The sequence below is a fragment of the Acromyrmex echinatior genome, chromosome 7 (assembly GCF_024713525.1).
Source record: "Acromyrmex echinatior isolate Ae372 chromosome 7, ASM2471352v2, whole genome shotgun sequence".
Lineage (NCBI taxonomy): Eukaryota > Metazoa > Arthropoda > Insecta > Hymenoptera > Formicidae > Acromyrmex > Acromyrmex echinatior.
The window spans coordinates 13866740-13892900 of NC_141858.1; the positions used below are offsets into that span (position 1 = coordinate 13866740).

General features: G+C 33.1%; 1 protein-coding gene across 6 annotated transcripts in view; it reads left to right on the forward strand.

Annotated features, from left to right (window-relative positions):
• LOC105153430 (uncharacterized) overlaps window positions 1-26161 on the forward strand; it is a 240439-nt gene that overhangs the window by 209318 nt on the left and 4960 nt on the right. For all 6 annotated transcript variants that reach the window (XM_087408144.1, XM_087408145.1, XM_087408146.1 and 3 more), the window contains 16 exons: window positions 1553-1738; window positions 15435-15479; window positions 15975-16196; window positions 16799-16861; window positions 20551-20790; window positions 21012-21173; window positions 21613-21739; window positions 21955-22104; window positions 22197-22373; window positions 22670-22834; window positions 22974-23323; window positions 23815-24064; window positions 24418-24611; window positions 24774-24980; window positions 25118-25223; window positions 25472-26016. In XM_087408144.1, the coding sequence (XP_087264270.1) occupies window positions 15459-15479; window positions 15975-16196; window positions 16799-16861; window positions 20551-20790; window positions 21012-21173; window positions 21613-21739; window positions 21955-22104; window positions 22197-22373; window positions 22670-22834; window positions 22974-23323; window positions 23815-24064; window positions 24418-24611; window positions 24774-24980; window positions 25118-25223; window positions 25472-26016 (2979 nt within the window). In that variant the 5' untranslated portion in view covers window positions 1553-1738; window positions 15435-15458. The remainder of the gene's footprint in view (window positions 1-1552; window positions 1739-15434; window positions 15480-15974; window positions 16197-16798; window positions 16862-20550; window positions 20791-21011; window positions 21174-21612; window positions 21740-21954; window positions 22105-22196; window positions 22374-22669; window positions 22835-22973; window positions 23324-23814; window positions 24065-24417; window positions 24612-24773; window positions 24981-25117; window positions 25224-25471; window positions 26017-26161) is intronic.

Genomic DNA, 26161 nt, shown 5'->3' on the forward strand with positions numbered 1-26161 from the left:
GCCTTCGTGATGCAATGGCGTAGTCGTGGATTATACACTTATTCTATTAATTAGTTAATATTTGTTAACTTTTATATCGGAAAATTTGTTAATATATATATATATTAGGTGTTGGAATTAATTCGTAGCGTTTTTAATGAAAGAATGTTATTTATTTCACATGAGCATTAAAAAATACATTAATGAAAGTACTTCCCATCACTTGTAAAACGCTACGAATTAATTCCAACACCTAATATATATATATGTCTCGTTCCCTCACTTAAAAAATGACACAATTAAAAAAATTAAGTTTCTTACAAAACAGAAAAAATTAGTTTTCAATTAAGCAAAAAATTATTGAATTATATCAAATAATGTTGGCAAAAAAACAAGTATATTCTTAAAATAATCATTATAAATATTCATAATCATTTTTGTTTCACAATTTTAAAAGAATAGTTTCTGTTAAAAACTATTCTTTTTAGGTTATGATGATTTTGATTTTTATAAAGTTAAGTTCATTTTTGATAATTGATAAGATAATGTTTATTTAATTCATTCATGACAATAACTTGAAAAATCACATTTTTTTTATTTTGCTCGAATTTTCGCACATTAAACAATTTTTCTAATTAAAAATGATATGAACATTACATTATATTATAACCAATAAGATTATTTTCTAATCTAATTCTAAAAAAATTATTATTTTATATATGATCTATTAAATATATAAACATTTTTCTATCAAATAATTAATCATTTCGTTAAAAAATAATTTTTTTATGAATTAATCAGCTGCATATATTTTCATAATTGCATTATTGTTCAAGAGCGAAATCATTTTATTAATTAAACAGGTATTATAGTTTCACAAAGTTTAAGATTTAAAAAAGAAATTCATCAAGAAGTAAATAAGGACCGCAAAATTAAAATTAAATTATAATGTTCATGTTTATATCGAAGAAAATAAGAAAATATAACAAATGTCCTTAATATTATATTATTTTCTCAGTTTATGGTCAATTTTATTTATAAGCTTACGCCACTGATCGCAATCAATGTGCTTTTCCTCTGTGCTCTTCTCTATCCTCGATTCGGATTTTTTAACGATATAACAAAACCGTTTTTAATCAATTTTATCGCTGTCTTCACAATGAGATCCGTCCTATTTTTAGATTTTTTTATTTCCATTCTAGATAAATTTAATTTATCAAGTTACGTAATATACGTTTTCTGTTAGTGCGTAGAACGTACATATTTCTCAATTATCGCTGCAACGTTCGAAATTAATAAAGTGGTGTTTTTAAGCGTGAAATTAGAAATATTAAACTTCGCGGGAGCTTTCTTCTAAGAGTTTTTTATTTTTCGAGTGTTTTCAGGATAAATAAAATTTCCTGCTTGGATTTGGTCACGATCGGCTTATGAGTTAAACCGCTTATTGATGAAATTCAGTGGCATTTAAGTCGGTTTAAAACCTCATCGAAATCGATCCCGACAGAAAAGACACGTCTACGTATCGAACTCTACAAAAGTCCTCCTAATAGATGATATTTACAATGTGTTACAGATCTGCAGAGACTCGTACAAATGCAATTGTAAGGGAATAAAAGGGCAGCCAGGATTTCCTGGAATACCTGGGCCTCAAGGACCGGAAGGACTCCCAGGTGATATCGGACCCGACGGACCTCCCGGACCCAAAGGCGAGAAAGGACAAGCAGGAGAATATGGAGCCACCGGAGAGAAGGGCTACCGAGTAAGAAAAATTGATTTGATTTTATTATTGACCCTTCATCACTTACATGAGATGTCTAGGAAACTTCAGCTTTATAAATTGGCTTAATTTGTGAATGCTATTTATACATTATATTTATCATTTAATTACGTAACAGTATTATCACATAATGCGAAAAGATGAGCCTTTTAGTTAGAATAAATCCAACATTAGCGATGCAAAATAAAAGACAAAATTCTAATTCACGGTGTAGAACTTGAAACTATTTGCTAAAAGTATTGACATATAACCCGCTTCATTTCATATTTCCATATCGGAAGATTTAAGTAAACCGTTACCTACAACTTTTCTTAAAAATTTACTCGTTTTTTTGAGGAAGTTTGTTTTTCCTGTAATTGATATTTTTAGGAACTTTAAAATATGAAATATTAAATTCAATCTGATATTTGTCAAGCAAGATATTTATTAATTTTATGTAAGATATTTTTGACACAATGCGAATTTATTTACATAAAACTTCTGCAACAATTTATTTTATTAATTATTTTACAAAAATTACTTCCCTTATGTACTTTTATTGCAATAATTATATGTATATATTTTGCATATATCCAATTATATATGCAATTGTCAATTAAATCAATTGCAATGATAATTAGTTTCTTTATAAGCAAGTGTTTTACATTTTAATTAAAGTTCGCGACTCGTGTTTGTTTGCAAACGCGATAACCGTTACTATTTTAATAAAATAATATTTAGTTTTTTTTAAATAAATACTGACGTTTATTTCCGCAAAATATCTGTTTTAATAGATTTTAATTAATATATATAACAGCAAGTACAAAAACGATAAAAATAGGTGTTGTTTTGCTAAGTTCTTCAAAAACCAAATTTTAATTTGTTAAGTAAGAGAACAATCACTCAGATTCTCTGAATCAAAATAAGATCGCCACAAACAAATATGTAAGTTGTGCACTGCAAAAAACATATTGATAAGAGAGGTGACGTCAAATTAAGCTTAAAAAAAATTACTTCTTCATTCTTAACATTTGTAATCGTTTTCATAGGATTTAATTTCTTTTGAAACAAATATCGTATGTTAATTTAGAGAAACTATTGGATCGTATAATTGTTTATCTCTCAGCACTTAAAAGTTGTCAATAACAGAGCCTTATTCCGAACCACTTTAGTATCAGAAATGAAAAGTTGTAAATTTGTCTTTTTAAAGATATTAAAAATATTTTACTTAAAATATTTCTAAATAAAAATATTTATAGTGGTGGCAAAATTTCCTTCGCACAAAAGCATCTTATTGCTGCAGTGACTCTGGGAATAAATTACAGATTACTCCGCCCAATATTCTCTTCAGAAATCACATATGTTAAATAATGAGTTAAATTCGTAAATCGGAACGGCAATACCGAGCATCTCTGAAACTACGTATGCGATCATTAGAGAGATTAAAAAAAGAAGCATCTCTCCATAATTGGGTCGTCTTAAGCAAAAGGGTTGAAAAAAAGAAACGCACGATGAGAACAGCAGACGTATATTCGTCGCATTCTCGATTCTCTCTATTCGAACGTGATTGTCCGCCACGCTACATATGCTCGATACGGGACAGAAAATAAGGAAAAAACCGACAGAAAAAGAACGAGGAGGAAAGAAACATCGTGGCGTCACCGACCAGAAACAGAACGCTTCCAAATGCAGAGGAAGAGGGAAGATCGTGAACACGAGAGAGGAATTACGGACGGACGAACACCCACGATGCCGCCCGCACTACCAACGTGCTGTTACACAAAGCCTGCAAATCCGCTGTTTCGCAATTTGTCAACCGGCATCGATGCGCGACACCGTGCAATATGATATAACACGAGATGAGCTCTGCTACTTTGAAATGACACGCAAATCGCCGGCGATTATGATTTCCTAAATTCGAGAGATTACGCGCTGCATTTCAAATATTTTGACAAATCGCGCATAGAAATATATTCCTCGCTTAATTAATCCTCATTTAATCGTAATTTGTTACAATACTTGTTGCAAAATAAATTTAGTTGATCATAAATTTGTGCAGTAGAATTTTAAAATAATATTTACGTAACTTAGAAGCAATGTAGAGCTGAATTTGAAGTTTAATTAAAACTTTTAATTAACATTAAATTAAATATTTAATTAGAAATCCTAGATTCTCTGCTTTAAAATCAATTGCAAATTCCGAACATTCGCCTTACATTCATCAGTATTCTAGCTATATTCCAATTCTGTGAAAGAAGCGATGATTACAAAAGACAAACGGACAATACCAACTTCGTGAATTAAGATTGCAGAAATTTGTACTTAGAATTATAAAATTAAATCACGCAACCGTACTATTATCGCGTCGTTACACAGAATGTAGAACGATTTAGCGTCGCAATTACCGAAATGTCACGAATAAATAAAATGTTATGGCTGCGCTCGATATGAGAAAAGTGTTGGTATACGTACAAACGTGGCCGACACATCTCGTGCTTATTAATCGCGCAAATTATTCATTCGCGTGCGGACTGCGAAATAGGACGGTGTCAATCTTCGTAACTGAAACTTGAAATTAAATGCTTTACATGACGATTATAATTTGACATCTTACACGTGCACACATACCCCTTATAATTACTTACATATTCAATTAGTTTTACTGATTGAAACTGATAAATATGCAAGACACTTCATAAATAAATAAATCATTTCAAAAAGGCATATTTATGATTTGACTAATCTAAAGTAGAATTTTTACTATATATAATAATATTATTTAATATTAAAAAATGACAAAATTTTGTTTATATACATATATATAAAGTTTCTTAAACAAATTTTACATATATATAGTGTATTATTTCATTATTGAGTCATTATTGAGTCATCATTTGGGGATACAAGCTGTATTTTATTTTTATAATTATAAAGCAGTTTTATCTTTTTCTTTCACTTATCTTTCTTCATGAAGATTCGTTCTTTATCGTTTCAAAGTTTAACCAAGAAAAATGTCTTCATAAAGAAACGTTAACACTAGACTTTCCAATGATTTATTTCCTATCATGGACGATACGTTTCGTAATCATCTAACTGGAATTGACGAAGAAATTTCAAGAAAAATAACATCGATAACCGGAAGAGGCTTGTCATATCTTTTTGATACGTCACGAACAGTCCGCTTTCAGAAAACTTTCGATCGGCGCAGACAGGAAATGCCACCTCCGTCGTAAATCCAAATTATGCAAGAACGAAAATTCTGGTTATTACTACGGATCGATGTGTTACCACGTGTGCCACAATTCGCCAATTACAACGGTGCACGGCGTGTCACACATTCTCAATTAGCGACGTACATCACTTGCTAATTGTATTACATCGATCGTTCCACCGCGGTATGTGTCAATAATGTCTTGCATCTTTGCTAAAGCCTGTAATAATAATCTTCATAAAAGTTACGAAAATCTGAATTATATTAGGTGTTGGAATTAATTCGTAGCGTTTTTTAATGAAAGAATGTTATTTATTTCACATGAGCATTAAAAAATACATTAATGAAAGTACTTCCCATCACTTGTAAAACGCTACGAATTAATTCCAACACCTAATACATTTTCGCTTCAGGAAAATTCTAACGTAAAAATCACTTCTACGTAGGAAGACTCAGAAAGTTACAAAATAAACTACTTATATTGTATTTGAATAGAAAGAAGCGCGAGAGATTGTATGCTTTATATATCTTTATCCATTTTTTTTACAATTAATGGGATTACAAGTATAAGAAAAATGTAAAGTGGATAATGTCAAAGTTCACATTTTGGACTGAAGGCAATATGAAGATATAACTTATAAAATACAAATAAGTGAGTAAAATCAGGTTTGATCAAACCCAATCTTGCTGTTTAATTATATATTTGCGTAAATCTTAATTTCAAATTTACGCAAAATATTATTAAACGTCAAGACTCGTTTTAAGCAAATATGACTTTCTTTTTTGCGTTGAACATTTCTCGGTCGATTTTTATTTACAATTGTTTATAAAGTTTCTTTTATTCAAAAAAATATTTTTCTTACTTCAAGACAGTTCTTATTTAAATTGCATTTTATAAATTATTGACTTATTTTTTTACTTGTGTGTCAAAGTTTCGAATTTGATAAACAGATAAAAATCGATGGACCGTAGGAACAGTGAGAATCAGGTCGTCGAGAAGAGACCAGTCTGCAGAAAGGAAGAGAGAGCAAAGAGCGAGCTTATCGCCTGGCAATGCGAAGGGGCCATTTAAAAGGCGTGAGGCATGACGAATTACACATTCTGTCGCCGTAATGAACGGCCGTCGATTTGGGAACGCGTTCTCTCCTTCATCATCATCTTTTTCTTCTTTTTCTTATTCCTCTTCCTTACCGCGGTAAGTCTTCTCTGCTGCTTCCTCGTTACTCCTTTTTTCGCGCCTCGACATGTACGTACGCGCGGATTACATCAGGCGTGTCTCTCGTTTCTGGAAGGTAAAATGACGTCACGATCTTTTCTGGCTGGCCAAAGAGAAGAGATACAGCCGCATGCACAGGTACGATCTCTTGTACCTACTGGCGAGCTGCAGTCGTATCGGTCAGCACTGTCGAGTTGATTTACGAGGTTCTCGCGGAATTTTTGTTTAAAGATATAAAAAAAAAAAGAAAGCGTCGCCTCTCCTTTCTCTTCTCTTCCTCGGCATCTTTGGATTTATCGGACTTCCTGAGATTTTTAATGCTCTCGCCTATATCGGGATCTACTCCTCGTCTTTAAGCCACTTTGTCGTAAGACGAGGACATTGATGGACTCGGGGATTAGAAGGGATTCCCCGTAGGTTTAAGGAGATTGCAGTTCGAGATCGTACGTGCGATCGGGGAATTTCGGTGGAGAGTTTCCCTGAGACGAGCCAAAGTGGCGATTGTATCTTATTTCAAACTCTCTCGGCGAGAGAAAGGATTCAGGAAGATAAAATTATATCGTGACGAAAATTATAACAGACGGAACCAGGACAAAGTATATAAGAATGCTTTTTACAAACTTATGAATTTTTCAGAGAGATAGCAGTCTCTTTTTTTGGAAAAAATTTTGTCTTTATGTTTTGTTTAAATATCTACATAAAAATCAGATTTAAATATTTTCTATTAAAAAATAACTTCAGATTAAATAAAGGTTATAAATAACGTTAAGATTTTATTGCAATATAAAACAAAATCTCAATTCGTTTTCCTTATTTCGTAATTATTTATAATTCAGAAATTATTTTTTGCATAAAACGAACATTTTTCCGAAAAGTATTTTATTTTTAAAAATTCTATATTTATTTATATTATTTATAAGTAAATTTAAATAATTTTAAATGGAAATTGCTATTTTCCATTATGTTCTTTAGAGTTAACTTAACATAATATTTAAGAAGCTTGTAGTAAATTAAAATGTTCTGTCATCTTCATTGTGTATTATGTAATTGAACGACGCATTCTGAAACGCGTTAAACGCATTTTAACGCAAGTTTATTTCATTCGCGAGAAAACCATTAATTTATAGCATAACGTGTATTTCTTATTGGTCAGTTTACATAGTCAGCCTGAAATGAACAGACGCGAACTGACGTCATGATCCCTTTCAGTAGAAGCAAATAATTGAAGAAACATCGAGGTTTTTTTTAAATCCAGTCTTTTTCTCGATTCGGTGACTTTCCATCGATTCCATCATTTTACAATTAGAATTCTTGAGTTATAATTACAACGTATTTCTCTCTCAACTTTTGAATTAAATAATTCACCTGAAAGAAATACACTTGAAAATTCGAATTTTTCGCAATTTAAAAAATGCATAATCCAATTAATCCTACTGCAATTTTAAAAATGTATAATTTATAAAAAAAAATAATTGGAATTGAAAATTTATATTTTCTATATAAAACTGAATGTTATGTACATATGAAAAAAGTTCGATAAAATCAGTATTTATATTTAACAATACAATTTTTATAGTTTCAATGAAAATCTTCTTATAGAGAAAAATCTTTTTTTCCTTTCATTTCGTTTAAAAAATACATATATTCTTAAGAATTTTGCCAGTTTTATTTTATCCACTATTTTAGACTCAATTGGCGAGCATGAATTCAAAACGTACGTACCGTCGTGCAAATTTAACCGGCCGATCAAAATTTACGATGGGGGATCGGTTCCCTCGTCGATGGCTTATACGGTGTCACTCGTAAAACGACGACCGAACTGACGTCATGGTCCTTTCTGGTCAGCCAAGGGAGATGGCTCGGCTCCCCCGAGCTCTGTACACGCGCACGTTGCAGACCTCGCTCTCGAAATTACCGCAGGAGTAGTGGGAATGGCACAATTCTGCCGCTTCGGGTTAACGATTCGGCCCGGCGGCTTCCAGACGTGGGCGTTAATGATAAATTGCTGGCATCTCTCGCGCGTTTCTCGCTGCTTTGGCATTGATCCCTATCTACGTAACGATTACCCAGATATTACGTATTACGTGCATACCCACGTGCAAGCAGCGCGGCTGCTTCGAGCCCCGTCTCCGTCATCGTCTCGTTGTCCAGGATTGACACAAATTGACACGCTGAAGACGCGGTCAGCATTGTTCTAAGCCGAGGTGGATTTAACTAATCTTCCATCGACGGAAGGTCTTTTCTTCTTCTCAGGAAAAATGGTGCATCGGCGTGATCGATTATAAATGTCTTCTTCAATGCATTCAGCAAATGCTACCTTCCCTTTGACATTTTCTCTAAATATTGAAATGAGAGAATTGTTATAGATTACATCGGAAATCTTTTATTCCTTTCTCTTGTTATTTTCTAGTGAAGAAAGAAGTTTTAAAATATCGTAGCTTCTCCTTCACTTTAAATATTACAGTCTGTATTATGCTTTAGACAAATATGAACAAGTTGAAAGTACTCAATTTTTAAACTTTTATTTTTATTAAGTGAAAAAAACGATCAAGTTTTATGTTATTAAAGAAAGAAAAATGGAGAATAATAAAGGAATATGGAATAATAATGAAATAATTATTTCAGTAACAATTATGTTCTTTAAGATACAGAAGTACTTTAATCTACAGTTTTACTGCTAAATTTAAATGTACTACATTTTAGATCCTTTTATCCCATATTGTGTAAAATCGACCGGAAGAGAGGCGCGTGTGATGTAAACTCTAAGGGTTTGCTTTTCTCCGGGAAAATTAAAGGGAACGTTGATCCTCCGTTGTGGAGGTTGAGTGGACAGATTATTAAAACACGCCGCCAGAAAGCACCAATGATTGCGTGACCGGGCTCTATCAAGCGGACCCCGCGAGCTTTTAGAGCGGCAATTTTAGAGCACGCGTCACACTTTCATTTTCACATTCTCTCCAGCGTCTAAAACCGTCCCCGAGAAATTCACTGCCCCCGAACGCCCGTTAAAACAAGCGATGCGGCGCCGTTCTAATTAAAAACGAACGGAGATGAGGGAAGACGGGGGAAGAAGGGCATGAGGGTGCCCGGGATAGATGAAAGAGTGAAAGAGCAAAGAAAATTTTAACGGGACGGCAAGGGGAGGAAGTCAGAGGTCGGCGTTCATACGCCCACGCGATGAAGGAGAAGATGTGAACGCGGGAATCGGACAGTGCTTGGCGCGCGTGGCCCTCGTTTTGTTTTGCTGCATCCGAAAAAGTAGGGTATCTAAGCGCCGATAAAGAAATCTCCGCCTCGACGCCGGCACTCTCTGTACCGCGCCAGTGAACCCGTGTTCTTCTTCTCGGTACCGAAGCTACTGTGTTAAACTGACGCAGCATCCCTTGATATCATACCGGATGATGGCTGCAACAATTTACTGCTGAGAAACTCGATTCAGTACCCTGTAGAAAATACACGACGGCGCATCCCGAGTTACTAAAAATGTATTACAGTCGCGATTATTTCTGAAAATTTTATTGCACCGAGTAACGTAATGAATATCTACTTTATGTATTTTTACACTGGTAATTTTTTATACAGGTGTTACACAAGTATATTTATATTATACATGTTAATATTACGTGAATTAATATATGTGACAATGTCTTTTTTCATTCATTTGCAACTCTTTGAAAAAATTGTCGATAAAAAGTTTTTTTCCAGTTTACAATGTCTTAAAAGAAAGGTTCTTTGCAAAGTGTAAAGTAGCTTGAAACTAAGTATAGCATAAAGTATTCAAGATATTTAAACATTAAGCTTTTATAATCTCTACACGAAGCGTTCATTATCGTAATCGACGTACGTTTAAACGAGCTTTTCATGCAAACTTCACGAGAAGTATTCTTTAATAATAACCTTCTTCCGTTTATAAGGTTTAAAAAATTAATAAGGGTACATATCCCAGAAGCTTGTTTCTTTTTTTAAAATTGCAATTTATATTTTCTTATTTCATCTAAAATTTTGTAAAATTTATATTAACGCCAACTTGTGAGACAATGATTTTTTGTACAATACGTAAGAAAGCATACCTCAAAAGTATACTTTTGTTCTTCCACAATTCGTTATTATCGAAATTGCATTTTAAAATTAAAATATATTATTTCAATAATTTAAAATAAATTTTTAAAATTAAACTTTTCTGGAAAATTTCATTTCTTCATTTCCATTGTTATAGCAAATGAACGATGTGCAGTTTCAGTAAAATTTTATATTCCAATATTTACATTTAGATTTTAAGAGCGGAAATATCCTCTAGCAATCCTGAAAGATGATGCGTTATCGATAATCAGCATCTGTCTTCCCCATTTTCGTGAATATTATGAATATTTTGCCGGTGCAATTTGCACACTGATAAGAGACACCGTGCACCGATAATGACCGTAAAACGGATACACGCGTTGCAGTCCTACGCGTTCGTTGCTACTCTTTGATATCACAAAATGCGGGGGTGAAACGTATTTCCGGTCTGCCATCGAGCGAGCATCGGACTGTATTACCATCATACGTCTCGCGAAATTATTTCCGCGTAAAATTTGAGACGTGACAAACATTCTAATTTTTACAAAATCATTCATTGAATATAAATCTTCTTTTCATTAGAATTATTAATATTTCTTACAGTATTTTAATATTAATTTTCGGTGCTTTTAGTATAGATATATAATCATTTATAATATATCAATATTGATTGCAACATCAATGTGAAAATTATATTAAATACTTATCTTAAATAAATTTGCAATCGAGGTTGCCTAAAATTTATCTTTAAAATTTCTGGAACACCTTACATAGAAGGAAATAATTCACATCCAACTATCTCGAAATCTTTCTTCACATTTCCAGTTCATCGTCCAAATAAATTGTCGCGATTAATCCTCCGAGAGATCCTTTCTAATTAAAATGAAACAAAAAATCGAGTATATTTTACTCGACACATTTTTATAATAAGTAAAATTATGATACACAGCAGCTGTCTCCCTACTTCTTCGTGACAGGCTCTAAGTTAATCTTCGTGACCTACTTCTCGGAACTTTCGCGTTCGTTAAAAAATCAGGTCCCTCTGACGAAACTGTCAGAGATCAAGCGAGACAAAAGCTGGAAGTTGAGAACTAGTGAAGGGAGGATGGGGAGGCATCACGCGCGCTGATAACGCACTTCCCATTGACAAATCGCACTGTGAACCCAGCTCATTCCTGAAACCGGATGTCCGTATGATCTCATATTCAGATATCCGTTTTCTCTCTCTCTCTCACTCTGCTTGTATGTCCCTTCTCAAAATTTCTGCGGTATATTCTAGCAACGTCTCCTGTGACGTCATATCCATTCCTTCATTTCCTCCTGGCCTCCTTTCGCCTCCAGCTTTATCTCATCGATGTTCAACAGTTTCGGCTTTTGAAACAATCGATATAATTTCCACAATAATTTAATCCCCAAATTAATTAAAACTAATTTAATCCGAAAAGTCTCATCTTTATAAAATATATAAACTTTAATACATATAATGAAATTTTGTTTATAAAACTGAGTGACTTAAATCCAACTATTATTAATAATATTTCTGTAATGTGTATTAATAATATTTAAATTATAACTTATTTCATAAATTTATATTAAAAACATTTAAATATTATATATGTAATAAAATATAATGAAGTACATTTCACTTAATTAAAATTTTTATTTCTTTTCTCTGTCTCACTCTTCTCACTACTTTGTAATTTCTACTATATTAAAATTGTATAATCTAATTTTATATAATCGAGCTTCTTCCATATATAATGTAATTTATCTACAACAAACAAAATTGCACTCAAGTTACGCTTTTAAAATTTTGATTACGTTGGCATGGATGACAGCCCGTCAATCAATCTCATAAAAGTATGTGACAACTTCTTTTTACCAAGAGAGAAAGAGAAAGAGAAAATGTCAGTATCTTATATCCATTGCATCCCATTTACAGATACAATGTCTGATTCGACCGTGTCATAGCGGGTTTCTCCTTTCGTTCACACCAGGCAGCAGCTACCCAATCAATACCAGCCTTTAAAAGGCATCCCATATCAATTTTGTATCGGGCATGCCCATAAATGGCATCTCCCGTCCACCACCATGCTTGTCCTACAGCGTCGTGATATTGATTTATGAATATATTATCAACAATGGATTTTTTAATGAAATTTTTACTGAACGTTAGAGAGAGAGAGAGAACGAGATTTTCTCCGTTTCAATCTTTTATTTGAGTTAACAGCATACTACATTAATCTGTAACTTATTTTTATTTTTACAAAACGAAATTTTATTTTTACAACGTGAGAGAACATTCTCATGGCCATAAACGTTTTTATTATTGCATTATCCTGTTACATTACCGAATATATTTGTATGATACACAAAGCATCATTAGTTTTATAGTAGATTTTTATATCGTACTACTTTTTAATCCTCAGTCGCTGTTATAATGTTTGTAATCGGACACGTTTCTTACATCTTACGCAAGAGGTCAACTGATAACGACACCCGTTTTGAACACAAGTTACGCGTAGACACAAGTTAATACGCATTTATGCGTAGACATTTATGCATGATAAGCTGAATGGCGTCTGAATAGAGAAAAAATTTCGTACTGCGTTGTAGCTATATTTTAATTCATTTATAACTTTGTTTGTCCGTAATACAATATATCTTAATTTTTCAAGTAGAACGCATTCTATATGTATTTAATTTTTAAAATAATTAGTAGTACATTTTTTAGTAATTAAATGTGTTAATCGTTCTGTAATATAAAATTTTCACCCTTCATCCGCAGTCTGAATCTTCGAACTTCATTTTTATATTGTTTCGGACATATATTATATATAAAAATCTGAAAAATTATTTACATATTTGTGAAAGCTTTAACAACAAATTTTTGCTATCATGGAAGTTGAATTGTATTTTACTTATTTTTTGCAGATTTAAATTTATCTATCAAATTCAAACAATAAAAAAATCAACTGCGCCTTTAAAGTCCAACATTGCTAGCGGAGAATTGCAACGCAAATTTAATGATTCTTTGATTCTTTTGAAAAGTTCTAACAATTAAATTATCCAATTCCTAAAACATTCAGTATATTTACAGCTAAATTTTATTGTAATGTTATATTCCTATGAATGTAATTTACAAATTTATGCTCCCTTGCATGTAACTTCACAGTACTTACTAGTAATATTGTCTCCAATTATGATGAATGTCTTATTTTGTTGGTGGTTAAATTGGATAACTGACACGCACACGCTTAAGTGATAAGCAATGTCACCCCACGATAAGCTTCTAAAAAACAAAACAGAGAAGGATGTTGACAAAGCTTCTAAGAAATGACAAGAAAATTATGTCATTAAAATGTAATGAAGATTAAATTACAACGCATGATCGCTTATTTAAAACTCTAATTTTTATTTAAATGTCTAAATAGTATTAACAAGTTATCACGCGCAAAAGCTATCACGCATATTTTTTTACAATAATCGAAAGCTATCATAGTAATCGAAAATGGAATTCTCATTTTTTGTAAATTTATTCTTTCTCTTTCTGACGAGAAGAATTTAATTTCTAATAATTGTTATTGTATTATATCTTGCATAAAAGCATAATAATAATTTTTGAAGTGAAGTCCTGTCGTTTTATTATAATACATTTTACATACTTTTAAGCATTAAAAAATCTAATCAGTTTTTATCAATTGTTTTATTTTTTTAGTTTTATTTTAACGATTGCAAGCGAAAGTTAAACGTTAAAGTTTTATAAATTTTTTTCAATCTCGCATAAGCATACAGTTTTTCTAAGTGTGGTTTCTTTGACGAGAGCTTTCTTCTTGCGGATTCTCATCGGAAGTATCGGACACATTGTGACGAATACAATAGTACCTTTGTGAAAGGATTCGCGTAAACTCTCGACGAATGCAATAAACACGTTAAAACTCAAGAGGAATAAGTAATGACGCTGTAACCGCACGCAACATTCGAACAAGATGTTTAATGCAAATACGCCGCGTAAAAGCCAACGGAAAGCAGTAAAATCTACCTGTTTAGCGTCTACTACAAGCGTATTTCTTGCAGAAATTAACAGAAATGTACCCTACCTAGTACTTTCTTAACAATCAAACAAAAGAAACAAGTTTTGCTTTCTTAGTCAACTTCTCGTTGTTCATAATTAAATTGAACATTTATTACTTATTTATTTTTATATGTTTTTAATACTTCTATGCCTTGTTTTCTCATGATATATATTTTCTTCAACATCTTGAATTATTACCACGCATATCCAGTTGCATTTAATGTGTTCTATTTATTATATTTCGCGAAAGGAAGAAATAATACAGCAAGAAATTAAAATTTCAAAATGAGCAATTAGTAACATTTCCAAATTTTTATATGACGTAAATAAAATTCCGTAAATGTATTATATATTCCGTAAACGTATATTTCTCTGATGGGGACTGTGGATGTTTGTGTTGGATGTTGGACGAGATGAGATGAGAAATGTACGCCGGGTTGTGTAAACGATGAAGAGAAAATGCCTTGACGCATCGTTAATTAGGCGAAAACGTGCCCAGATGTATTATAGTTGCACAGCCGCCCTTTAACCAGCTCGAAGTGAAGCGCGATGGATGCCATCAACGAAATGCATTTACGCTCTTTATATAGAAGAAGATGCACGTACGCACGTACTTACGTACTTTGTACACGCACTTTCCAGGATCTTCGATACCCGGCTGAGAATGTCGCGCTCTTCGACGAATTACAACGGCGTCGTCGAGATGATATGATTCGGACGACCTCCCTCCGAATCAAGGATACGACGCAGTCATATCTGCAATTACAACAATGTTAACGAGATGTACTTGAGTGCGGCGATGGTCAAGTTAATCATAATTGAGCGCGGAGATAATAGAGATCAATCATAAAAGCATTTGGCGATTAGTCTGATATTTTCAGTTCCGAAATATTATTAGATTTTCTGAAATATAAACCTAAATTAATATTATGTAAAATAATAATATGATAAATCGGATTATTTTATTAAATGGTAAAAACGGTCGAATTAATTAGCTTTATATTTTAATATATGAAACAATTATTAATTAACGTTGATATGACTTCAAGCACGATACTAGCAATGTATTTATATTTGCATTCATAATCGTTGAAAATCGTAAAAAAATCAGACATTATTTTCTATTTCTTCTGTTTAGGGCGATGATGGTATACAAGGATTTATGGGAGTTGCAGGACTTTCCGTACGTATATTAGCTGCTCTATCGTCTTTCGAAGTAAATCAAAGTCCGCAAAATTAGAGTATATGTGTGTTCCAATCTTTATTTTTTTAAATAATCACATATTATATAATACGTGTTAAATTTTGTTATTTCTGTATTATGTATATTATCCCACACACGGTAAATCTTAAGCAACATAAAATAAATTCTAATCATTTTTTTTAAACAAACAGAATGAATATATGAAAACAAACAAATTTTCTTGATATAATCTAATTATAGAACATGTAAATGAATATGTAAATGAAATCTTAATTAAAAAATTCTCTTTACTCTATATCTTTTGATTTCTTCTTATTATAAGAAAGAAAAAAAATTGAAGTCATGAGCTTCTTGCATTTCTGAATTAAATTTAGTGAATTTTCAAGCTGAATTTAGTCCAATGTTTTACGTTTCATTCTTATACCTTTAAATGTAAAAGAATCATTCAGAGGGATTGTAACAAGCATTCCTTAGGGTAATCCTGGTGTATCCGGTGTGATGGGTCCGGATGGACTGGACGGATGCAACGGAACCGACGGTCGTGCTGGTGCACCCGGTATACCCGGAGTTTTCGGGCCTCGTGGTGTACCAGGTCCCTCGGGCGATTATGGTTTCCCGGGAGAGCCGGGTGATGGAGGTATAAATTCGGTCGGTGCCAAAGGAATTCGCGGTAATCCCGGTATCGATGGTTTGGAGGTAAGAATTCACATTTAACGTGAAATATGTATCACATTTTATGTGAAGTGTATTATTTAATAACTTGAACATTTAAAATCATATTTTAATAACGATATTTACGCTATCAAAAAATTTTAATATCTAAATATTTATATTATTCATTTTCATGTAACATCAATTTACCTATAAAAATTCAGTGCAATAATAAAATAAATTAAATTGAGACAATTATATCGTAGCATTATATTATTAATATTCATATGTGATGCAATTATTTTTTTTCATTTTCCGTAATTGAATCTTAAATCGGTAATAGTGCATATTGTACACTAATTATTTAAATTTATAAACTTTTCTATATATATAGGTATATATATAGGTATATATACACACATATTGTGATTTATAAATATATTGTTAACATTTAATCTACATTTATATCGATAGTTTCTTGTAATTGAAATTGATCTCTTCATGAATTTATTATGTCAGTACATAATACTAGAAAGAATTACCATATAATAAATACACTATTTCTCCTAAAATCATCGCGGATTAATTTCGCCATAACTGCACTCGTAGCGATCATTAGTCGTTCTAAGATATGATTGCGTTTCCAGGGTTATCAAGGACAGCAGGGGCTCACCGGCGACATGGGTTATCCAGGAGACACAGGTGACTTTGTAAGTAATAACAAAAGCACGCTTGTTTATCCCACAGCATGTTGTTTAAGGTACCGTAACACCGGTCGATCGGTGCTGACTCTCGAGGGCCGGTGAACCCTCGCGAACGTTTAGGTAGATCCCTGAAGAACGAGAAGGAAGAGAATAGGACGAAGAAAGAGACAAGCTCGACAGTTCGACTCTCGGGACGGCTTTCGTTCCTTTTTGCGAAACGCCACCTGCTCACATGAAATATCATTTGCTGGTCCAAAGTATTCGCCAGCAATGTTTAACGAGGTATCGGGTAAAGAGGAAGAAAAGAAGTGGAAAGAATCCAAAAGAATTCCGCACGAGTCGCGATTTCCGTCGTGCGATAAGCACCGCTCCAAGGAATCCTCTTACACGCCGTCGAGTTAAAAGTCACCTCTGAACACACGAACGCGAATGCACATTCGGGCTTTAAGTAAAAATGCGCAATACTGGTCGAAATGAATGTTCACGCTCTAAAAGAGGAATAAGTTTTCGTGTGTCTCGACTATTACAGAATGATTAGAAAATTTTTCAAGAATAGTTAGAAAAAATCGAACGGTGTAAGAATAAAAAATTATTAATTTTAATTGTCACACATATGCTATAAAATTCTTTACATTATCTTTTTTTATTTTAAACGTCTACATAGATAGAATTTGCTGAAGTATCTTAAAATTTAGTTAGAGGCATCAGTTATGACACAACAAAATTATTTTCAGATCGGTACAAATTTTTAGATACTTCAGCAAAACCGTTCTTTGCAGAAATCACAGAGATATTAGAATAGAAATACAAGAATTAAAAATTCTTGAACATGATAGAAAAGATTATGAAAAAGTAACTTAGATTAGAAAGAGAATTAATTAAATTAAAAATAGAAAGACGTATTCGGTCAAAAGAAGGAAACGGATGGTAGATTTGCAATCTAGAAAGAATAGGGCACCGTTTCTCTTAAATTACAGCTGTGCGATACGAAAAGTGCGATATGGTAATGTAACGTATGCCGCGAGTATTTCGGTTCGTATAAACCAGACGACGAAACTTTACGAGATTCTTAAAGCGCATAGAGCTAGCTGCGATGGCCACTCGAAAGTTATCTGCACCACTTGTATCCGTAGTATTCCAAGTTACGCCCGTAGGGTTAAATTACGTGCGCAATGTTATCCCCCAGGCACTTCCCTTTTTGCTAAAAAGGAAAGGTTTAACGTTTTCAGCACGTGTACTAGTGATATAGCCGCTTATCAGTTACTTTCGTGTAGGAAACGGAGCTTTCTTTTTGCTTCCAATTTAATTGACACAGCTAATTAACGAACGAAACGATAGACTCTTCTCTCGGAAGATTCACAGCTCCGCTAATGAAAGATCACAGAGAAAAGAGTTTTTTTCGATGTACAAATCGATCAAATTCAGGAAAAGTGCCTGTCATTGTTAATTCTTAACGATTCTTTCATTTTAGAGACAATTATTTAACATATACGTGCGGATTTCGTTTTTTTTTTGTGTATCGTTTTTTCATCGAAAACTTATCTTTCTTCTTTTGATGTCACTCAGAGTATAGCATATCTGATTGTTTCTTTTACTTTATATCTTATAACTTATACCTTATAACTTTTTTGTTAGTAAAGATACATTTGGTTTTTACTATTATATTTCTTAATCTGATATTTTAAAAAAATTGATTATAATATGCTCATTTATATGCAATACTTTTACTTAATATTTCTCTCATATATCAATCCTTTCGTTTTAACGGAAATTTTTATTTATTAAGAAAATTATTTTCATCGTTTTAATATCAAAAGAAGTAATGTTTCGCGCCAAGTGAATACATATCTATAACTATAATATAATATAAACTTTGTATTGTAATATAAATTTTGTTGTATCAATTTTGTATGTATACAAATATCTTTTGTGAACAATTTATCTTTCTTCTTAATATTTTTTACCGTCGCGTATTACAGAAAAAAGCTATTTCTTCATTGCGATTTTCTAGAAAACTTCAATTGTGTCAGCTTGAGAGCAGTGCTAAGTGAATACGCGAAGAGAATGAAGAAAAGAAAGTAAATTAAAATGTGCGAGGACTTCGTACTTAATCGCTAAATACGAAACGTTGAAATCCGAAGCGTTGCGTCCGTTGTCAGCTGCTATCTGCTGACACGACTGTCGCTGATAGCGCAAGAGTCCGTCTCTTCGCACGAGATGACGAAGGGAAGATTTTACCCGGCGAACAACGGCTTCCGAGAAACTCAACGAGCCCGAATTCTCCTTCTTGACCCTCGGCAAAAGTCGGCTACACCTCTTGCGCCATTAAGGAAGACACAATCAGCTACCGAAAACCGGTTCTTTCATTGTCAATGCGTTAATCGTACGCGCTGCACAATTGCATGGGTAATTTTTTTATGGCGATGGCACGAACTTCGAGTCGGCACCTTTTCTCCCATACAAACGGAGGGCGGATCGACAGTTAATTCGACAAACTGCGATAACAAATTTCCGTCGTTCTTAAGAAAGATTGAACGTTTCATCATTCATTCGCATTCATTAATTTTGACGTATCGATATAATTCTAGTTATATCTTAACATATATTATTCTCCATTTATTATATGTTTTCCACTTGTAATTTAATAAGAGCTTGTCACATAATGAGATAAATTTTCCAGTATCGTATATTATTATTAAAGTAAATTATAAAAGTAACTTTTATATAATTGCATCTATTTAAAATGTTTCTTATTAATTACATATAATCACGGAATTAAGGATCAATAATTTAAAAATATCATAGAATAAAATTTAAATCGTGTTAAAAGCAATAGTAATAATTGAAATATTCCCGTAGATCTAATCAACTGCATTAATAAAAGCAAAATATTATGCTTTGCATCGTTTGAAGTAGTCTCGCAAAGTCCATGTCTAGTAGCTCCATTTCGCTCGGAGTAAAAATAAACAGGGATGGACCAGGACGTGCACTTAAATTAGCATTATAATGGACTCATAATACATGCACTTACGCTCTGCCACGCTAGATGTAACTTCAGCGTAATGCGTATGTAATATATAGGCAGAACCGGCAGAACTACATCAAGGTATACCGGGTGTCTCGAGGGTACGCGCACGATCGCACAGTTACAAGTCTCTTGACGAGTCTTGACTTGATTAGTTAAATGAGAAACTGATAGTTTCAAACATTTCAGCATATGCTGATTCAGGGGAGTAAGGGAAGACCTGATACTTAACTCTGATCTGTTCTGATCTATTTAATCTCAAAATGTAATTTATTTTCTTACCAATATTTTATTTAATTCTTTTCTCCGGTATTTGATGACTTTGTCTGTTAACGTAAGATCTTTTTTCTGTGAAATTTTTTATTTTTTATTTTAGAGTTTTTTTAATTATATTAATCCAAGCAATATGATCATATAATAAATTTGAATAGACTAGCAGAATTAAATGTATACTTGAACATATATTCTTTAACATAAAGATATTAAAATATATTTTGATATTTTTTTATTTAAAGAATAATAATGTTAAGATATAGCTTTTGCAAAGCAATGTTAATAATATTTATCAAAAATAAGATAAACACAGATTAATTTATGTATTAATGAAGCGAATTAACAAGTTACATTAATTAAGTGCGATAAAGTGAAAAATACATTTGTATTCTCTTAGGGTTTACCAGGTTCACCTGGCTTGCCAGGTATGCAAGGTGAACGCGGTGACACCGTGTACGGTGTGAACGGTCAACTTGGCGAACAAGGAGACAGAGGAGAGCCTGGACCACCGGGTAAAGATGAGTACAAGAAGAATACGGAACATTCGCCTGTGAAAGGACCGCAGGGTGCAAAAGGCATGAAGGGTTTCTATGGTGATCGAGGTCGCAAGGGAGAATTGGGCGCCAAAGGTCCACAGGTAATTATGCTGTATTAAATGTGATAATAAAATTATTAATACATTCAGAATAATATAAATAACATAATTGCACTCTCTATGAAAGATTATAAATATAAAAAATATATTATTAATAAGAAATCAAAATTGTGCTCGTGACATAAATAATGTGATTATTTTTTTATGGTATTAATATTTTAGTTAAATATTGTGACAGTAAATAGAATGCAATTCTTATCTAGGGTCGACCAGGATTCTTGGGTATCAAAGGTATAAAAGGTGAACAAGGTGATGATGGACCAAGAGGTAAGCAAGGTGTCGGGGGTCCGCCAGGTCCGGCTGATGAAAAAGGAGAGAAGGGAGCTCCAGGATTTGCTGGATTGCCTGGTCCGGATGGAGATGATGTAAGTAATATATTAGGTGTTGGAATTAATTCGTAGCGTTTTTTAATGAAAGAATGTTATTTATTTCACATGAGCATTAAAAAATACATTAATGAAAGTACTTCCCATCACTTGTAAAACGCTACGAATTAATTCCAACACCTAATAATATATTTGACTTTATATATAAAAATAGTTTCTGACAAATAAAATTGTTAATTTTTTTTTTTCAAATTTTAAATTAAAAGAATTTGTAAAATTTATATAAAAAAGATTTTTTATATCAACTTTATGTGCATGAAGATTTAGTTCTTAATTGTTATTACTTAAAATTATCAATGTGCATTGTAATATTTTTAGTAACATCAAATTAATTAATGAATATTTAAAGAGTTATGTATGGTAGTATTAAATATATGAAGTTAAATATATTGCATTATTTAATAATTATTAAATAAAGGGAGAACCAGGGGAAGAAGGAAATCGAGGTCCACCTGGTAGACAAGGAGCTGAAGGAGAACTCGGACAATACATCCCAGAACTTGATGAGATAATCGCCGGAAATATCGGGATTCAAGGCGATCTTGGTCAGTGGACATTTAATATTCTCTTTCCTAAAGATGTTTAATATTTATTCGTGTCAATTATATCAATAGGTATAATTATTTTATATCTTTTTTTTATGAAAAATAATAATTACATATAATACTTTCAACAAATTGCTGAAGATTAATACTCATTTCTATCTAGGAAAAACTTTTGGCAAATCAATTTTGTAACCCAAAATTTTTGTTTCTTTCAGGTCCCCCAGGCGAACCAGGCGAAACAGGAACACCGGGTTTGCCAGGAAAGGTCGGTTTCATAGGACCGCCAGGACCACCAGGACTTCCAGGTAACCCTGGTTTCGCAGGAGTGAAAGGCTCATCTATAAAAGGAGAACAAGGAGATGATGGTAATTTGTTTTCTACATTTATTGTTTTGTATCAATAATTGTTTTATAACAAATATCATGAATGATAATTGGCTATTTATAAATTATTCCAGGTTTATCAGGACCTGTGGGACCTCAAGGATCTTCCGGATTACCCGGCTTACCCGGAATTATGGGTGCCAAAGGATTTCCGGGAGTAACGATAACTGGACCACCGGGACCGGACGGCAATCCAGGTCTTCCAGGATTATCAGGCCCGCCTGGCGATCGAGGTGATCCTGGTCCTCCGGGTAAGCTTAAAATTTATATTAGTCAAAAAAGTACTAGAAATCTTTATATACACATATATATTGGGTCATCTAAAAACCGCGAATACTTTTTAGATGACCCAATATATAAAGTTACATATATAATTTTTATGTATTATATATAAAGAACATTATTTAAAATTTAAAAGATTGAATAAAAATTGTAAGACCAAAATGTATTTTTTATATTTTTTATTATTAATTCTCTTAGTAATAATTTAATAATTATTTTACTCGTAAATAGTTTTTAATCATAAATAATTACACTTGTTAAACAGGAGAAAAAGGTTTTCCTGGAAAAGGAATAAGAATTCGTGGCCCACCTGGAGAACGTGGTCTACCTGGAACACCTGGTATTTCTGGTCCTGACGGCTGGCCTGGCTTTACCGGCCCTAAGGGTACCAAAGGTATTCGAGGAGATGACTGCGGCGTATGTGTCCCAGGTAAAAATTAACTAAAACTTATTAAGAATACTTATATGGAAGAATACTTATATAAAAAAGACATTTGAAAAAAAAATTAAGATAATCATTATTTATTATTAAGATGATAATTATTTATTTTATTTAAATTATTTTACAGGTTTGCCCGGTGAGAAAGGACAACGTGGTGAATCTGGTTTGGATGGATATCCTGGAACTACGGGATTCTCTGGACTACCCGGTCCTCGAGGATTAAAGGGAGTACTAGGAAAACGAGGTGTGCCAGGACCAGCGGGGCTTGAGGGTGATAATGGAAGACCTGGTATTGCGGGAGTTCAAGGACCTAAAGGAGAACAAGGAAAGATATTCTTCCCACCAGGTGAGAGTATTGTAAGTCCACCGGGTGACTTCGGTGAGAAAGGCTTACCTGGCCCCGAAGGAATTAGAGGTCTACGAGGACAACCAGGACCTATTGGCGACACCGGTGTACCGGGACCTAAAGGAGATAAGGTATATTTTTCTTTTACTTTTATAAACATAATTATTTCTCCGCGAAAAAAAATTTGTCAAATATTGTATAAAATATAATTTAATTAATCTTTACCCTACTAGGTACAATTTGGTGCCTCATCTATACTAACAGGCACTATACTAACTACCACTAGACTGTTCGTTTTTTTTTCACCTATTTATTAGAATGATTCAAAAAATCTCTAAAAATTCACCAACATACTTTCAACTTTCTAGAATAAATATTGGCACATTTTGGAAAATAATAAAATGTAATTTATAATATAATTTATAATTATCGAAAGACTCAAAGAAACTTGCATGAACAGGAATCGCTCGGTGACCTCCCTTAATAGTGTAAGGGTTAATAATTTAATTTTTAATATTATAAAATTCAGTTATTCAGTTTATTATCAAATTTTTCAATCGCACAGCTGATTAATTATTATTTTCTCATTTATTCTAATTTGACAATATTTTTTATTATATAGGGTGAACATGGTTCTCCTGGATTATCGGGAAAAGATGGTTTGCCAGGATGGGATGGTATTCCTGGCGAAAAAGGTGAAGATGCTTCGATACCAATCGAATTCTTACGCGGAGATCCGGGATATCCGGGAGAGGAAGGAATCAAAGGAATACAAGGAGATAAGGGTAATAAAGGAGAACCTGGTGTGTCTGCAGAATATATCGCAGATAGTCAAGGTGACAAGGGCTACAAAGGTGATAGAGGAGCTCCTGGTATGTTAAATTTAAAGTTTCCTAAGATATATTAAAGAAAAATCTTTGAAAATTATATTTGAAATAAAACATAATTATTAATAAACTCTCTAATAAAAAGTGAAACTAAATATAAAATAATATGATTTAAATTATTTATAATTTGTCACTGATCGTTTAAAAAATTTTCTTCTAAAAATCGTATAAATTATGTAATTATAAAAACTAATTTATATTTGTTTTTATTTATACAATTATATAATTATATTTATAATATATATAGGTATATTATAATTTGTATACAATTTGACATTTTAATTACAAAGGAATTGGATATTTAAAAATGAGACGAATTAGTTTCTGTATTTTCGTAGGCGAGAATGGTTTCAAAGGTTTCGAAGGACGTTCTGGCGATGAAGGTCTACTAGGATTGCCTGGTGAGCCTGGCTCTCCAGGAATTTCGCTTCAAGGTCCTATAGGTTTAAAAGGATACCCCGGAATGCCAGGAGATCAGGGACTTCGAGGCACATCAGGCTCACCTGGATTACAGGGGCCAGTAGGTTTTCCAGTAAGTAAATTAAACTAAATAACTTTCATTTTTAATAAATATACATAGGTCAATACAAAAATAAATATACATACGTCAATAAAAAAATAATTTTATTTATTGTTAGTTATTAAAAATTCTTATATGTTTAAGAGAAATAATGAATGCAATTGCTTATTATAGGGTCGCATCGGCAATAAAGGTGAACGAGGAGAACCAGGATCAAATTTAACATATGGCGAAATTGGAGAACGCGGATGGTACGGTCCAAAAGGTGATTTTGGTGATGCTGGTCCACAAGGATTACGTGGCCGAACGGGAGAAGATGGTGTGAAAGGTATCAAGGGTGCTAAAGGAGCACCTGGTTACGAAGGATTGTCTGGACTTGAAGTGAGTACACACTTATTCATTTTTATGAAAATTGTTTCAAAGATTAATTAACTCTATGAAATTGGTTATTTTTTATAAAATATTTCTACGGATAATATATTAACATTAAAGCAATCAATTTGATGGATCAATTTTAGGGAGCCAAAGGTCAACATGGAGATAGTATACAAGGTGACCGTGGATTCCCGGGTCAACCTGGAATGCCTGGAATGTCCGGAAGAATCGGAGACGTCGGTATCCGTGGTAAGTATATTATATCAAAAACTTAAAATTTAAATTAAATCATTCTATAAAATGAATTATCAAATAAAATTAAATGATAAATCAAAGTAAATCGAATTTCATTTCTTAATTCGATTCACTTTGCTGTATTAGAAATTTATCATTCTATGTCTATAGAATGTTTTGGATAAATTAACTTCGCGTTATAGTATTAGTTCACACTTTAATCTTGATCTTGAAAATAAAAAACATGATGCATTTATTTTCAGGCCCTGATGGTCCTTCTGGTTTTGATGGAATGAAAGGTCTGAAAGGGGAAATCGGTTTTATCGGACGACGTGGTGACGATGGCGATATAGGACCTCAAGGATATCAAGGGATGCATGGTGCACAAGGTCTACCAGGTGCTCCAGGAGAAAAGGGTGATGTCGGTGAGAGCGGCGATTCGGGATCACGCGGTTGGCCTGGTGTCAAGGGTATAGACGGAGCATCTGGTTCTAAAGGAGAGGTAGGAGACGCCGGAGTTCCTGGTTTCTCAGGAGTGCCAGGCTTGCCTGGATTCAAAGGTATCACTGGTGATGCTGGTCCCGAAGGATTATCGGGAATCCCTGGCGAAAATTCCTTCAGCGGTCCTCAAGGTGACGTGGGTGAACATGGTTTTATGGGGGAACTTGGACCGCCCGGTCTGGCTGGATTCGACGGACGACCGGGTTTACCGGGAGAACCAGGATTAGCCACTGACGGTTTCAATGGTCTACAAGGACAGAAAGGTGAACCTGGATTCGATGGATACAATGGTAGAGAGGGACCAAAGGTAAGTCCATCTTCTTTTTATCAAGAAGCTGTTTTCTTAGAATAAAATACTTTTAAGATACAAAAGGCAAAATATTATTTTTACTCTGCCATATATTGTATATAGTAAAAAAGTTTGCAGGATATTATATTCAAATTAACATATA